Here is a 16,093-nt window from a genome sequence, read left to right on the forward strand (position 1 = left end):
TGGCAGGGCGGGTGGTACCTGAGCACGAAGGGGATGTAGCTGTGCTGGCTCTTGCCGGAGTGCACGATGCTGTACAGGGAGCCCGTGGAGGCGCCAAAGGGTGTGTGGTACAGCCGGCCGGCCACATATGTGTTGTTGCAGTTGTAGGCCTGGGGGTGGGGGGCAGAGAACAGGGGGGTGGACAATGAGTCACTGCTTCTTCTGACACTTCCCACTCAGCATGCTGCCCCTCCCCCAGCACCTCAGCCCTGGGGTCCTCCACCTCTGCCGGTGCCCCTCACTCCTGACCCGCAGCCCCTGCCAGCCCAGCCCTGGTAAAGATGACGCCACCCAGGACAGAGAGCCAAGCTGAGGCACAGTTACTCCGGCTGTGTGGGGCCGGCACTCACCGCAGTCAGGGTGGATTTGGTGGTGAGCTCGGGGTCTGTGCTGTGCTTCTTGCTGCAGCTGAATTTCAGAGCCTTCCTCACGTCCTTGCTGAAGACGATGCAGGCGAGGAAGATAAAGGGACCCTGAGGGAGGATGCGAGGGGCAGGTCAGAGCCCGCCAGGGCTGAGCTGGGCCAGGGGACCCGAATGGACCTGGGGGGAGTCCATGAGCCAGGCCCCCTGCCCCGATGTGCTGCCACGCTTCCTGCTGGGGGATGATGGCTCTGGGGGCAGGGGCCCGCACAGGGCTCCTCCAGAGGGGATCTCTGCGCCAGGCCCAGATCCCCCCCAGCTGTCAGCGCAATCCCCCCAGCACCATGGTGTGAGGCCGGCTCTGGGCCAACAGGGCCACGCAGGGCTGCAGGGGCCTCCGGGCCACCTCTACTCAGGCTCGGCTCCTGGGCCAAACTGGGGAGACCCCTGCCCCCGCTGGGGAAAAGGCCCCACCCATCCTGGGGGAAGGCCCCGCCCCCTGTCCCACTGTACCTGGAGGCAGTTGAAGCCGGCAAAGAGGTAGTGGAAGAGGATGGAGTCGCTGTTGACGGAGAGCAGGGCCAGGAGCCATGTCACGCTAACCAGCAGCAGCACCAGGAATGCCGCCCGCAGCCCCGACCTGCGCCGGGCAGAGGGGTCAGGCCAGGCCAGAGATGCCAACCCCGCCTGTACCGACCCCTCCCCCACCCACACCAACCCCTCCCTCACCTGCCCCCACACCAACCCCGCCCGGGCCAACCCCTCCCCTACCCACCCCCACACCGACCCTGCCCATGCCATCCCCTCACCCACCCCAGCAACTCCACCCATGCCAACCCCTCCCTCACCTGCCCCCACACCAACCTCGCCCGGGCCAACCTCCCCACGCACCCCCACACCAACCCCGCCCTTGCTGACCCCTCCTGCCCATGCCCACACCGACCCTGCCCGTGCCATCCTCTCCCCCACCACCCCAGCAACCCCACCCATGCCAACCCCTCCCCTGCCCACACCAACCCCGCCTGCACCGACCACTTCCCTGCCCACCCCACCAACCCCCACACCCAAACTGCTACCTACAGACCCCACTGCACAATACAGCCCCCCTTCCCCCACAACGCCCCACACCCACCCCTGCAGCACACACTGAGGGGGTAGGGGCTGTTCCCCCAGCAGAGCTGCCCCCCCAAAGAAACACTTCCCAGGTTCCCTCCCCCTGGGAGCAGGCCTCAGTCAGCACTTCCCGTGCTGCCCCGCCAGCCAGGGCTGCCCAGCTCTGCCACAGTGTGCCAGGCACTAGGGGGGCAGGGGGAGGGGGAAGACTCACACTGGGCCCCTCTTCTCGAAGCCCCGCTCCTGGGCCAGGCAGGCGGCTTTGGTGGCCAGGACATGGAGGAAGACGCTCGTCTACAGGGGGGAGAGGGTGGGTCAGCAGCTGGAGGCAGGGCCCGGGGCCCCCCTGCCCCTCCCCACAGTCTGCCCAAGTGGCCATAGTGCAGAGCCCAAGGCAGAAGGGGGGATGCGGCTGTACCGGCATGAGCCACAGGAAGCAGCCCCCAGGTCAGAGCCCTGGTCTGGGACACTTACAAGGAATCCATGGTAGGGGGGTTCCCTTCCTGGCCCCGCATGACAGGAGGAGTCTGGAGGCCAGTGGGAGGGAGAGCAGCAGGTCTGCATGGCCCGGGCCCTTCCCTCGCCCCTCATGGCTCTCCCCAGCAGGGGACCTCAGTGGGAAAACTGAGGCACTGAGAGGCAAAGGGGCCTGTCCCAGGTCAAACAGAAAGTTAGTGGCATGCCTGGGAAGAGAAAAGATGGTTACTCACCTGTAGTAACTGTTGTTCTTCGAGATGTGTTGCTCCAATCCATTCCAGTTAGGTGTGCGCGCCGCGCGTGCACGGCATCTCGGAACTTTTTTACCCTAGCAACACCGGCGGGCCGGCTGGCGCCCCCTGGAGTGGCGCCACTATGGCCCTAAATATATACCCCAGCCGGCCCGTCCGCTCCTCAGTTCCTTCTTGCCGGCTACTCCGACAGTGGGGAAGGAGGGCGGGTCTGGAATGGATAGGAGCAACACATCTCGAAGAACAACAGTTACTACAGGTGAGTAACCGTCTTTTCTTCTTCGAGTGATTGCTCCAATGCATTCCAGTTAGGTGATTCCCAAGCCTTACCTAGGCGGTGGGGTCGGAGGTAGATGTCGCAGAATGCAAACTGCTAAGCCAAAGGCTGCATCAGCTCTGGACTGCTGGACCAAAGAAGCACTGGTCCGGATAGAGGACCAGGTAGTAGCATGACACATCCCCTGGAAGGGTATGTGAGCCAGGAAGGCCGCAGAGAAGCCTGAGCCCTGGCGGAATGTGCAGTCAGGTGGCGCTATGGAACATGGGCCAAAACACTGGAGGTGCGTATGCACAACATCATTGAAGATGAAATCCTCTAGGAGGAGACAGGTATGCCCTTCGTCCGGTATGGCGGGACGATGAAGGTTTTGGGGGCGTTACAAGCGGGCTCTGCCTGCTAGATATAGATTGCAGACGCCCTACGGATGTCAAAGGAGGGCAATTGTTGCTCTCCACCAGAAGGAAGATATCCCGGTAGATATAAAAGGCAGACACCTCCGCAAGGAGGCAGGTCGGACGCGGTTATAACTGCCCTTGCCCTTGAGGAACACAGTATTTCAAGGAGCATGTTGACATTGGCTTGAATAGGGCAGTTGTAAAACTGGGCAGAACCAGAATAAAGAGTCAGGTTAATGGCGGGGCCCCAATGGGGAGTTGTATAAACGCTCCAAGCCCTGAGGAACCAGATGGAATGGAGCGGGATCTTGGCGGGAGAAACATCACGCGTTTCGGAGCAGTATGAGAAACGCTTCCACTCGGCTAGATACTTGAACCGAATGGACGATTGTCTACCACCCCGGAGAATGTCGCAGAACCGAGGCCGAACAACGTAACTCGGATCGGTTTAGCCACGCAGGAGTCCTGCTGTGAGGTGCCGGAATCATACGACCGGGTGGTGAAGGTTGTCGCGATTTCGCGTCATGGGGTCTGTGCCAAGAGGGTTGCTACCGACAGGTGTAGCAACAGGGTGTGTCAGCGCTGCCCAGGTTACACTGGAGCGATCCCGATCAGGGGCACTCTGTCCCTGCAGAGTTGAAGCAGGACCTCGTGAACCAGCGGGGAGAGTGGACAGCGGACGGCAGATGGCCGACCCACAGCCTCAGGAAATCCTCCAAGACCGAGCCTGGGGAGAGGCCTTGGAACGAGGAGAGTTCCTCTCTCTCTTTCCGTTCTCGCGAGAGCGAGGAAGGCTATGCGGGGGAAGACCCACTTCTGGAAACGGAATAGATAAAGACGGGAGGAAACCACCACTTGTGAGACAGGAAGGATCTGCTGAGACGATCCGCCAGCTGAATTGCCTGGTACACAAGGCAGACTGTTCTCAGCTCTCGGACATTGATGTGGAAGGCCAGGCCTTGCGCTGACCGAAGGCCGTGAGTGCGAAACTACACCAGGTGCGCACCCAGCCGAGAGATGGGCTGTCTGTCATGAGGGACCCCGAGGGGTGAATGAAACAGCAACCCCGGATACACCGGGGAGGACGCCGACTCCCGGTTGAGGGAGCCTAGGCTGCTCGGGGGGAACGAGACGACCACGAGTATGCCACCTCTGCCCGCGTGGCACACCCAGGTGAGCCACGATTGAAGTGAACAGAGGTGAAGCCTGGTATGTTTGGCTGCAAACATGTAGACAGCCATGTGACTCAGGAAACCGAGGCAAGGGCGAGCCCAAGCTGTCGGGAAGGTCCGTCGACCTTGTACAATTGTTACCCCCGCCTGAAACCAAGGCTGATGGAAGCAGGCTCTGGCGAGTCCGGAGTCCGGGGCGGTCCCAACGAATCCCTTTCCCCGTATGGGAATCAGAGTGGATTTTACTAGTGATCATCCGGCCTAGACACAGGAATAGGTTCGTGTCGATGCCCATATGACTGGTACTTTGGGCCTGGGGGTTCTTCGAATGGGCCACTCGTCTAGACACGGAGAACGTGTATCAGACGGTGGTGAAGAAAGGTGGCGACTTACAGCCATGCACCTTGAATACCCCTGGGCTGTATAGAGGCCAACCGGGAGGGCCGTATACTGGGAATGACGATGGTAGGCCCCAAACCGAGGGTACCTTCGGAGTGGAAGAGACAGACAACGTGAAAAACACGTGCCCTTCATATCGAGGGCGGCGTACCAGCCTCCGGGATCCCAGGATGGGATGACGGTCGCCCTGGGTACCATGTGGAACTCAACTGCATCGTGACTTGTTGAGTTCCTGCAGGCCTAGGATGGGTCTGAGACCTCCCTTCGCTTAGGGGAATAGGATTCGCCCTTAGTTACCTCCTGTATAGCTCCGATGAGGAGGAGCGTCCGCACCTCTTGCCAGAGGAATCGCTCGTGAGAGGGGTCCTTAAGAGGGGCGAGGATGGGCAGGCTTTTGCCCCATTGGTGGTCAGAAGGACCCTAATTCCGGCTCCTTTGGGGTGCGGAATGGTGGCCATGACCGTGTAAGCCACGCCCGCTGGTCATGTCCCGACCTTGCCCAGGCGTAGGGTAAGAGTGGAGGTTGGGGACGGAAACGTCGGCGCTGAATCACCGGCGTGTGCATGCCGAGAGAGAGCAAAGTGACCCTGCTGCCCTTTAGGTTCAGCAGCCTAGGGCCAGCGTTGTCAGAGAACAGGCCTGTACCATTGAAGGGCCAGATCTGTATAGCGGGCTGCAGCCGCGAGAGAAGGCTCGATAACTGGAGCCCTGAAACACGCCGCGTGGCAACACCCGAGGTCAGAGTCATGGCAGCGGAGTCAGCTGCGTCCAACGAGGCCTGGAGGGAAGCTCTCTCCAGCTCCGTCTTTTGCTGCAGGAGAGCATCAAACTCGTGACGGGAGTTCCGAAGAACCGACTCTGTAAATTTGCCCACCGCCATCCACAGTAGCGGATAAGCAGGGCTTGCTGGTGCGCTACACGAAGGCGCAGGGCCCCCTCCGGGTACATCGTATGGCCCGGTAAGACCACACGCCCAGGCTCTTGGATTCAGCGGCTGGTTGCGTTTTGATTAGAGGAGGGCCGGAGGGGTATATTCCTGCCCCCGCCTCATGTGGGGAGGAGGAAGAAGAAAGGCCCCGGGACAAGCGGGTCCTGTGTGGGCTCGAACTCCTGGACAACCTCCTGATCCGGCGGGATCTGGGAGCCTGGTGCCGAACCGGGGGTTGCTTTGAACCGGTCGGACGGGGACAACTAATTGTCACCTCTGGCCCCCAGAGCTCGGAGGGAATGGAGCGAGATGGGATCACCGCACGCCTCTGGCGCGGTAGTACCTGTGGCGTCCAGAATGACCACTAATAGGCCTCCTGGAAGACCTTGGAGGGCACATCGGAAAACAGAGTGCCGCGCATGAAGTGACTGCGGGGCGACACTGTCTGCGCGGCTGGATGGCCCTGGAGGAGCAGCAAGCTCTTGGGAGAGTCACCGTCTGTAACTGACGTCGCTCGATGCGGCACCGGGGATCGGTACCGGTAGATCGACTGGTACCGAGAACGGGACCTGCCACCGAAGCTGTGCCGGGCGGTCGACCGAAGGAGCGAGGCTCGATAATCAGGAGTGGCCACGAGTGCCCCGGTGCCCGGGGCTCGATCGGTGCTGAGTGTCCCGGACCGGCGAACGGGACGCTGCCCGGTGCCGCGAGCACTACTGGTACCAACATGGAGAACGGTGCCGAGACCTAGATCGGTGACGGGACCGAGAACATCTGCGGGACCGCGACCCTGAACGGTGCCGCTGTGCAGTGCCGAGGTAGGGTGTCCTGATGAAGGCAGGCTTGCCCATCGACTATGCAACCCCCCCCGGCGGTGCCGGGGGTTGCGGCAGCGTAGATGCTGCCGTTGCAATCAGCCCCCTCGCCGTGGACACTGTCCCCGGCGTGGAGGGAACAGTGAGCTCGACCATAGCTGGCACCCCGGATGCAGCTTCATAGCGAGCGCAACCACGGCCCGTACCGGGGAGCGTTCCAGCACCAGACTCGACGGCCTTCGCCTGGCCGGAGTTAACGGTGCGGGCATTGTCGGTGCCGCGGTAGACATCGGTGCCGGGCGTCCCGATGGAGCATAGTGCTTGGCTACGGAGCAGGCGGCTCAGACGCCGCTTCAGGGCGAGCTCGACCACGGCCCGTACTGGGGAGCTTTCCGGCACCGGACTCGACGGCCCTTGCCTGGCCGGAGTTAATGGTGCAGACATTGATGGTGCCGCGGCGGACATCGGTGCCGGGCGATCCGACGGAGCATCGCGCTCAGCTACGGAGCAGGCGGCTTGGACGCATCGTCAGAGCGAGCTCGACCACGGTCCGTACCGGGGAGCTTTCCAGCACTGGACTTGCCGGCCCTTGCCTGGCCGGAGCGAACGGTGTGGATACTGCCGGTGCCGCGGCAGACACCGGTGCCGGGCGATCCGACTGAACATCGCGCTCGACTGCGGAGCAGGCGGCCCGGACGCAGCTTCCAGGCGAGCTCGACCACGGTCTGTACCGGGGTGCTTTCCAGCACCGGACTCAACGGCACTTGCCTGGCCGGAGTGAAAGGTGCGGATATCGTCGGTGCCGCGGCAGACATCGGTGCCGGACGCTCCGACGGAGCGTAGCGCTCGGCTGCGGAGCAAGCGGCTCGGACGCAGCTTCCGGGCGAGCTCGACCACGGTGCATACCGGGGAGCTTTCCAGCACCGGACTCAACGGCTCTTGCCTGGCCGGAGTAACCCTTCATCCTCCAGGAGGGAGGTCCATGCCGAGAGTACGTCGGAGTCAGTGACGGTGGTGCCAGGAGGCCTTGTTGGCACCGGCGGTCCGGTGCCGAGGGAGCGCGCCGTGAAAGCGAACTAGCGGTCGGCGCCGAGAGCGGAGGAGCAAGAGCTGCCTCCCTCAGGAGCTGTGCAAAACGAAAGCCCCGCTCCCCTTTGTTCACGGATTAAGGACCTCACAAACGCGGCACTTATCTGTGAGGTAAGATCCCTCGAGGCACTTAAGAGAAGATCTCTTGTCGGCAGCGGCTTGTGGCCGGCCGAGCAGTAGAAAAACCCTGTGGACCGGGCACCGGCCCCGGCCCCGGGTGAGGGGAAGGGGATAAACCCCAACCCCTGTAAAATAAATACACTATACTATACTACAAACAAACAGAGTTAACTACCACTATAAACAGAACGAGAAAAAACTACGAGTAGCTAGGGAAGTGGAGGTCAGCTAAGCTGTGCTCCACTGTTCCAACTGGCCGTCACGGGCGGGAAGAAGGAACTGAGGAGCGGACGGGCCGGCTGGGGTATATATTTAGCGCCATAGCGGCGCCACTCCAGGGGGCGCCAGCCGGCCCGCCGGTGTTGCTAGGGTAAAAAAGTTCCGAGATGCCGTGCACGCACGGCGCGCACACCTAACTGGAATGCATTGGAGCAATCACTCGAAGAAGAACCCTAGAGTCCTGGCTCCCAACCATCCTGCTCTAATCACTAGACACCTCCCCAAGCAGGGATAGAATCCAGGAGTCCTGACTCCTAGTCCCCTCCAACAACTAGAGTGAGTGTGTGTGGGGTGGGAAGTGCAGCCCACATGGGTGAGTGCCAAGTGCTCAGCGAGGGTGTGGGGGGGGAGGCAGCGTGTGCAGTGTGGGTGCAGGTAATGAAGCTGGCGCTGCTCTGTGCAGGACTGACCAGCTGTGCCCGTGGGGGTGGTGGGGGCACCCAGGGCGGGTGCAATGATGTTTCGCGCCCTAAGCGAAACTTCCACCTTGCACCCCCCACCCTGAGCCCTGTGGCAGCCCTCCGCCCTGAGGCACCCCCGCCCCGTGGCAGCTCCCCCACTCCGCCCTGAGGCACCTCCCCCTACGGCAGCTCCCCCCGGCCCGGGGAGCTGTGCGGCAGCTCCCCCCCCCAGTTCACCTCCGCTCCGCCTCTTCCCCGAGCACGCCGTCGTTGCTCCACTTCTCCCGCCTCCCAGGCTTGCGGCACCAATCAGCTGTTTGGCACCACAAGCCTGGGAGGGAGAGAAGCAGAGCGGGGTGGCATGCTCAGGGGAGGAGGCGGAGCAGAGGTGAGCTGGGGCGGGGAGCTGTTCCCCTGCATGCAGGGGCGGCTCTAGGCATTTTGCCGCCCCAAGCACGGTAGGCGCTGCCTTCAGCCAGCTTGCCTGCGGAGGCCTGCGGGAGGTCCGCCGAAGCCGCGGGACCAGCGGACCCTCCGCAGGCAAGCCGCCGAAGGGAGCCAGCCTGCCGCCCTCGCGGCAACCGGCAGAGTGCCCCCCGTGGCTTGCTGCCCCAAGTACGCGCTTGGCGTGCTGATGCCTGGAGCCACCCCTGCCTGCGTTCCACCGCCCCCCACTTACTTGCTGCAGGTGTCCTTCCCCGCGCCTCCCTACACCAAGTCCCTCTACCTAAATGCCGACGATGATCGGGGCAGCCAAAGATCTGGCCGCCGTGGTCGCCGCTGAAGGACCCGAAATGCCGCCCCCCAAATGCTAGCGCCCTAGGCAACCGCCTAGGTCACCTAATGGGTTGAACCGGCCCTGGGGGCACCCCATGTGCGGCCCCCTGCAACTGTGATGTCAGCAAAGGCTTCGACCCCGACTGCAACAAAACCAGCGGGGAGTGTCACTGCAGGGTGAGTGAGGGTGATACCACTGCAGGGGTGCCTGGGTGAGCTGGGGGGAGATACCACTGCAGGGGGGCTGGCAGGGTGCCTGGCTCAGCTGGGGGGAGATAACACTGCAGGGGGGCTGGCAGGGTGCCTGGCTCAGCTGGGGGGAGATATCACTGCAGGGGGGCTGGCAGGGTGCCTGGCTCAGCTGGGGGGAGATATCACTGCAGGGAGACTGGGGGGTGCCTGGTTCAGCTGGGGGGAGATACCACTGCAGGGGGACTGGGAGGGTGCCCGGGCCAGTTGAGGGGAAATACCACTGCAGGGGTACTGGGGGGGGTGTCCAGGACAGACCATGCTGCTGTTGGTCTTGCTGGCCTTTGATCCTCCCTGTGTCTCCCCAGCCCCATGCACTAGCCTCCGAGACCCCCACTGCCCCCATACGCACCGAGACGGCGAAGGCGATGGGCCCAGCGAAGCTCCAGACCAGTGTGTCGTAGATGGAGAGCCAACAGAAATCGGGGTTCCCGTAGCCCTCGGGGTCCAGTCCCACGGCCAGCCCTGTGAAGAGAGGAGCCGCATGGCTCTTCACATCCCATCCTGGCAGGGTACTGAGGAGCCAGCAATCCACGAGCCCTCAGACCAGGAAGGATGCGATCAGTCTTTACTGAGTGCTCGGGAACAGCTGCCAGCGTCAATCTCACCCAGAACATCCATATCCCTGATCACAAGATGACATCTAAGGGGTTGGATTGTGAGCCTGTGTGCCGGTGGGACCCAGCAGCCCAGAGAGATGCTACCTAATGTGAAGGGCTGGGCTCCAAAGAAGAGGTGATGTCCTGCCCCTCGGAAGAGGTCCATGGATACCAGACCTGCCACTGGAACGTCCCTACGTACCGTCAGCGAGAGGACAAAAGACATTTGTTCTCTCTCGTGCCCGTGAAGAGGAGTCAGGCAAGTGGATTTGCAGCTCAGAGCACATGGCAGGAGGGGGATCAAACCCCAAAACAAAATAAACTTGGGATCTTTGTGCTGCTTGGATGCTGGGGGGCCAAGTGTTTCTAGGCATAAGCAAGAGCTGCCCAGCTGCTTGGCCTGGGTTAGCCCTAAAGGACACATACAGCTGGCTTCTCATAGAAGCCTCTATTACCTTTTGAAACTTAAGATTGGAAATCATTTGTGTATCTGTTTCCTGCTGTAACCTCGACAGTAACCCTCGTAACCTTTTCCTAGCTAATAACTCTGTAGATAGTTTGTTAGAGGATTGGCTGCAAGCCTTGTCCTTGGGGTGAGATCTAAGGTGCAGCAGAGCTGGGGGAAGTGACTGGTCCTTTGGGACTGGGAGTGACCTGAACCTTGCTGTGATCTGTGGTGAGGGACCAGCTACCACAAAGGCCGGCTCACTGGGGTGGCGAGACAGAGGGGAATGCCCCAGGGGACTGTCCGTAACTCCAGAGGCATCCACATTAGATAACTGGTTGGTGAGGGCTCAGTACAGAACTCCCAGCCAGCATGGGGGGCGGGGGCGCCCTGCTCCTCCCAGCCTGCCGAGAGCACTCCCCTCCCTGCCTTGCCCAGCTGCTGACAGCGGAGGCTGGGTGGGAGCAGACGTAGCCCCAGCAGGGAGGCGGGGCAGCGCCGGGCTCACCTGTGATGAAGGCTGGCACACCCCAGCCCACCATATAGTAGAAGCGCATGGGGCTGTGGTTGATGTCCCGCACCTCGCTCAGCATGCGGTAGAGGTGCAGTGCCTCCAGCAGGAGCCAGGCAAAGGTGCACATGTAGAAGAAGTGCAGCAGGATGGCGATCACGGTGCAGGCAAACTGCGGGGAGAGCCGGGTGTTAGGGAGTGGGGGGAGGCGGCACAGCCGTGGAAAGGTCCCAGGACACCCCAGTTAGCGTGTGCCCCACAGGCTCTGGGGTGCCTTGCTGCCCCCAGCTGGGAGACTGCACACTGCAGGGCCTCCATGCCTGGGCTCAGCCAGCCCCGCCAGGGCTCCATGCGGAGGCAAAGGGCCCAGCTGCCACCTGCACAAGGGTCACGAGGCCGCTCAGCGCCCAACCCGTGCCAGTCGTGCCGCAGGAGGGACCCAGGCTGGTCTAGCCCCCCCCCCCCACCCGCCCACAGGCTCACGGGGATGTCGGCCTGGTTGATGCCCAGCAGGAAGACGAGCTCAGCGAGGAAGAGGGCGGCGGCGGTGTTCTTGTGGATGCTGTGCTGGTTGGCGTGCAGGGCCCGCAGGCCGGCCAGCACCAGGAAGGTGAGCAGGAGACTGCCCAGCGTCACAGCCACGGAGGCGTAGGTGATGGTCTGCAGCGGCAGGATCTCCCCGTTCTGCGGGGCATAGGGGGGCTCGTTGAGCAGCAGTCAGGCACCATGGGCCCCGCCCCGCAACCAGCTCGGGGATCACAGATCACCATAGCCCCACCCTCTCTCACACGGGGCCTGCCCATGGCTCCACCTCCTTGGGGATGGGACTCCTCCCCCTCTCATCGCTGACACTGTGGGCCCACCCATAGCCCCACTCCCTGGAGGATGGGGCTCCTTCCCCTCTCACCTCTAACACTGTGACCCCACCCATGGCTCCACCCCCTGGGGTGGGGCCCTGCCTGCTCACCTCTCTCCTGGAGATGTCCATCAGCACCGCGAAGCTGGTCATGTGGCTGCACTGGCAGCTGACGTGGCTCTGGTTCCTGAAGACCAGCTCACAGCCCCTGGCCGACCAGCCGCCCACCCCGCCAGGCCTGGGGAGCAGGAGAGCCGGAGTTGGGGGGGGGCTCTGGGCTCGCAGGCCCTGTCCCCTCACCGGGGTCCCCCAGAGCCCCTCCTCACAGGGGGCGGGCTGGGGGTGCAGGGCCCGGCTGGGGGTACTCACAGCATGGAGTGGTTCCAGAAGACGCAGATGGGCTTGGAGCGCTCCTCCATCTCCAGCAGCCGGAACTGCACGGTGACAGGCTTCTCCAGCGCCCGCGGCCCCCGCTGCTCCTCGGCGTGCACGCTGATGCTCACCACCGGCGTGTTGATGACGGGCCGTTTGGGGACACTGCGGGAACAGCCAGGGCTGTGGGACCCAGCGCCACGCGCCCCCCTTGCCGCGTCCCCGGGACCTGTGTGCTTCGCCCCCCCAGCGACCTGCCCCCCCCCAGCTACCTGCCCCCCGTCTGCGGCCCCTGTGCCTCTGCCCCCCACAGCTACCTGCCCCCACCTGCACTCCTGTGCCACACCTACCTGCCCCCCTCCAGCTACCTGCCAGAGGATATGAGTGAGGGTCCCAGCCCAGTTCCCAGGAGGGCCAGGGAGACCGAGCTCCCCTGGGGACCCCGCAGGGCAGGGCCATGGCACGTTGGCTGAGGGTAAACAGGGGCCAACTGCCTCTCGCTGCCCAACCCCACACCATCTTCTCCCCAACCCCCCACCCCGGCTCCTCTCCCCAGTGACCCCCACTCTTGTACCGAGCACCTCCCAGCTCCTCTCCCCATCGCCCCCCGCAGGGCTCCTCGCCCCAGCACCCCACCCCCACCGGGATCCTTTCCCCAGCACTGTGGGTACCGCAGGCTCCGCTTGTCCGTATCGTAATGCTCCGGCAGCAGCCCTGCCAGCGTGTGGTAGATAATCACGCTCGCCACGGCCTGGCCCTCACTCAGGTCCGGATGCCTCTTGTGCCGGGTCACCAGCGACGGCTCCTCCTCCTCCTCTGCAGAGCTGGGGGGCTGCTTGGCACTGCCCATGGGGGGGTCTGGAGGGAGAATCAGGGTAGGTGAGAGCTGGGCCGGACCTTGCTCCTGCACAGACCCAGGCAAGGACCAGTCCCACCGCACTCCCTGAACCACAGGCCGGTGCCCGCAGAGAGCGCCATGTTCCCCCAGGGCTGCAGTGGGTCTAAGATTACAGCCCAGCCCTGGGCTCCCCCCAGCTCTGCCGGTGCCCCTCACTCCCAACCTGCTGCTCCCTCAATCCCAGCCCTGGGCTCCCCACAGCTCTGCCGGTGCCCCTCACTCCCCACCTGCTGCCCCCTCAATCCCGGCCCTGGGCTCCCCCCAGCTCTGCCGGTGCCCCTCACTCCCCACCTGCTGCCCCCTCAATCCCGGCCCTGGGCTCCCCCCAGCTCTGCCGGTGCCCCTCACTCCCCACCTGCTGCCCCCTCAATCCCGGCCCTGGGCTCCCCACAGCTCTGCCGGTGCCTCTCACTCCCGACCTGCTGCCCCTTCAATCCCAGCCCTGGGCTCCCCGCAGCTCTGCCAGTGCCTCTCACTCCCGACCTGCTGCCCCCTCAATCCCAGCCCTGGGCTCCCCACAGCTCTGCCGGTGCCCTACTCCCCACCTGCTGCCCCCTCAATCCTGGCCCTGGGCTCCCCACAGCTCTGCCGGTGCCCCTCACTCCCCACCTGCTGCCCCCTCAATTCCAGCCCAGGGTTCCCCCTTCAGTCCTCCCTCAATCCTGGGCTCCCCACAGGTGCTGCCCAGCTCCACCCCCTGCTGGCATTGCCTCTGACTGACCTTTGCTCTCAGGCGCCTGGAAGACGGTTTCAGGGAGGATGACAGTGGTTTCCAGGTCCGCAGGCTTCTCGCCCCGCAGCGCCTCGTAATGGGGCAGCTTGGCGCCAGCGAAATTCCCCTTGTCCAGCCGCACTATGGAGATGACTGGTGGAGAGACCCCCCCACATGAGGGGCTGGGCCTGCCGAAGGCACAGCCAGCCCCTGTCAAGCTCACCCCACCCTCCTGCCCATGCTGGCTCCCAGCTCGGCCCATCCATGCCCTGCAGGGCTCGGCTGCCTGGACCCAGACCCCAGCCACCACCTGCTGCCGCCCCCCCTGCACCACACGCAGGCCTCCCAGGCTGGGCAGCCAAGCCAATGTATGGCCACGATTCTGGGAGCCCTGGAGACTCCCGGGCCCAGCCATGGGGGCATCGAGTGCCCACCTTTCCCAGACTGGGGCTGCTCAGGAGCAGGCCCTGCGGGGGATAAGGCTGGGCTCCCTCACATGCTAGGGCTCCCCTTCCGGCTCCTGGGCACAGCAGCCTGCAACCCCTGTGGAGCCAGCGCCAGCCACGCCGTGACGCACAGGCCGAGGGAGGTGCCCAGAGAGCCCCTCACCCTGCCGGAGCCCATGAGCCACCTGCTGGGGGGGCCCGGCTCTGGGGCCGGACAGGCCCCCCAGAGCGTGGGGCTTCAACAGCTGGTTGGTCTGCAGGGCCATGTCCCCAGCCTGAGCCCCAAGAGAGCTGAGCCCCAGCTGCTTCTGCCTGTTCCTGAGCAGGCAGGGAGGGGGGAGTCCCAGGATAACACCCCCATCCCACCAGAGACAGGTGCGCCCCCTACGGGCAGTGCCATGCCTGCAGGTGGGGCTGGTCAGATCCATGCCCTCATCCTGCCCCATGGCCAGGCAGCAGCACTTAGGTACAGCACAGGGTGCAGTGGAGTCAGCCCACCCATCCCCACACTCCTCAGCCCCCCACCCAGCCTCCGCCCAGCCCCACACTCCTCAGCCCCCCACCCAGCCTCCGCCCAGCCCCACACTCCTCAGCCCCCCACCCGGCCTCCGCCCAGCCCCACACTCCTCAGCCCCCCACCGGTCTCCCTGGCCCCTTCAGCTCCTGCCCTCACCGGCCATGTCAGGAGCTGGCTGGCCCTCTGCAGCGAGCCCCCAGGCCCAGGACAACTGCAGCCCTCACTGCACACGGGCACAGCCGGGACCCCTCAGAGACAGCCCCCATGCAGTGGCCACGCCCCCCATGTGACAGCCACACCCCCATGCAGCGGCCATGCCCTCACCGATGTTGGGCGTGACGAGGGTGAAGGGGCTCAGGTAGGTCTGGCGCAGGTTCTGGCCCAGGGTGCTGGCGTAATCCTCGTAGCACTTCAGCAGCCAGGCCGTGCCGCCCTCCGTCTGCTGGATCAGCTCCCAGTGGCGCTTGTTGCTGGGATCCAGCAGGGCACTGCCCACCCGCAGCAGGTTCTGCCGGGGGGGCACCATGAGCACGGGGCCCTGCTGGGCCGACACATGGGGCACCCCCGGGTCAGCGTCCAGAGCACAGGCCTGGCTAGGCACTGTGGCAGGCTCGTCACCATGGTGACCGAGCGCCTGGGTCCCACCCCTCCGGGGCTGAGCCAAGGTCGCGGTTCTGGTCTCAGTGGGGTCATCTGGGGATCCAGCCCCATGGCTCTGATGCTGGCGCCCATCTGGGGACCTGCCCGACCTGTGGGACCCGCCTGCCCCTGGGGGACCCACCTGCCCCTGGGGGACCCACCCAACCCCATGGGACCTGCCCAACCTGGGACCCACCTGCCCCTGGGGGACCCGCCCAACCCCATGGGACCCACCCAACCCTGTGGGTTCTGCCTGCCCCATCTCCCCTGCCAGGCGTTTTGCTTGTGGGTGTGAGGGGGAATCACCTGCCCCAGGCCACAAGAGCCCCAGGAATCCCCTGGGCAGCCTGCACCAAGCGACACTGGAGCCCCACATCCTTCCCATCAGCCCCCTGCCCAGGCACATGCCACCAGCCATGCCCAGCCTGTGTCCTGTAAGGCGTCACCGAGCCTCCCAGCCACCCTGTGCCCATACTCAGGGCAGCCCGGACAGGCATGGCAGTGCTCAGATTCTTTCCCAGGTTCCCATGCCAGCTGCTTTGCACAGGGTCAGTCTCCAGCTTGCCCCATGGGGCACATGTGTGACCCAGCAGGGGAGCATCCTCTGATCACAACAAGCCCCCTGTGCCCAGGAGCCAAGGTCCCTCCCTCTCTAGGCAATGCCACCTGAAGCCCCCACCCCTGTGCCTGCCCGGCAGGGCTTCCCTGCGCCACCCTAGCTGCTCTCCCGACTCGCTGGCACCTCGGTGAAGTGGACGTCCTGTGTGGCGGCCAAGCCAAAGCCCTGTTGGTGGCTCTCGTGCTGCAGGAGGCGGGTGCAGAGCTGGTACGCCACCCGCACGTCGCTGCCAAAGTAGCTGGTTGTGTGCTGGGTGGCATTGTGTAGCTGCAGGGCCGCCCGCTGCACCAGCCCTGGGTCCAGGAGCGACTCGTTCCGCAGCAGCCGCTCCGC

General features: G+C 64.2%; 1 protein-coding gene across 2 annotated transcripts in view; it reads right to left on the minus strand.

Annotated features, from left to right (window-relative positions):
- The window catches only part of CELSR2 (cadherin EGF LAG seven-pass G-type receptor 2), a 69,269-nt gene that overhangs the window by 5,435 nt on the left and 47,741 nt on the right, over window positions 1–16,093 (minus strand). For both annotated transcript variants that reach the window (XM_039537734.1, XM_039537735.1), the window contains exons 18-30: window positions 15,884–16,093; window positions 14,827–15,010; window positions 13,549–13,692; window positions 12,601–12,787; window positions 11,927–12,094; window positions 11,669–11,795; window positions 11,185–11,385; window positions 10,699–10,873; window positions 9,499–9,611; window positions 1,729–1,808; window positions 915–1,041; window positions 390–512; window positions 19–149 (exon numbers count right to left, since the gene is read on the minus strand). In XM_039537734.1, the coding sequence (XP_039393668.1) occupies window positions 19–149; window positions 390–512; window positions 915–1,041; window positions 1,729–1,808; window positions 9,499–9,611; window positions 10,699–10,873; window positions 11,185–11,385; window positions 11,669–11,795; window positions 11,927–12,094; window positions 12,601–12,787; window positions 13,549–13,692; window positions 14,827–15,010; window positions 15,884–16,093 (1,970 nt within the window). The remainder of the gene's footprint in view (window positions 1–18; window positions 150–389; window positions 513–914; window positions 1,042–1,728; window positions 1,809–9,498; window positions 9,612–10,698; window positions 10,874–11,184; window positions 11,386–11,668; window positions 11,796–11,926; window positions 12,095–12,600; window positions 12,788–13,548; window positions 13,693–14,826; window positions 15,011–15,883) is intronic.

Source organism: Mauremys reevesii, linkage group 4 (assembly GCF_016161935.1).
Source record: "Mauremys reevesii isolate NIE-2019 linkage group 4, ASM1616193v1, whole genome shotgun sequence".
NCBI lineage: Eukaryota > Metazoa > Chordata > Testudines > Geoemydidae > Mauremys > Mauremys reevesii.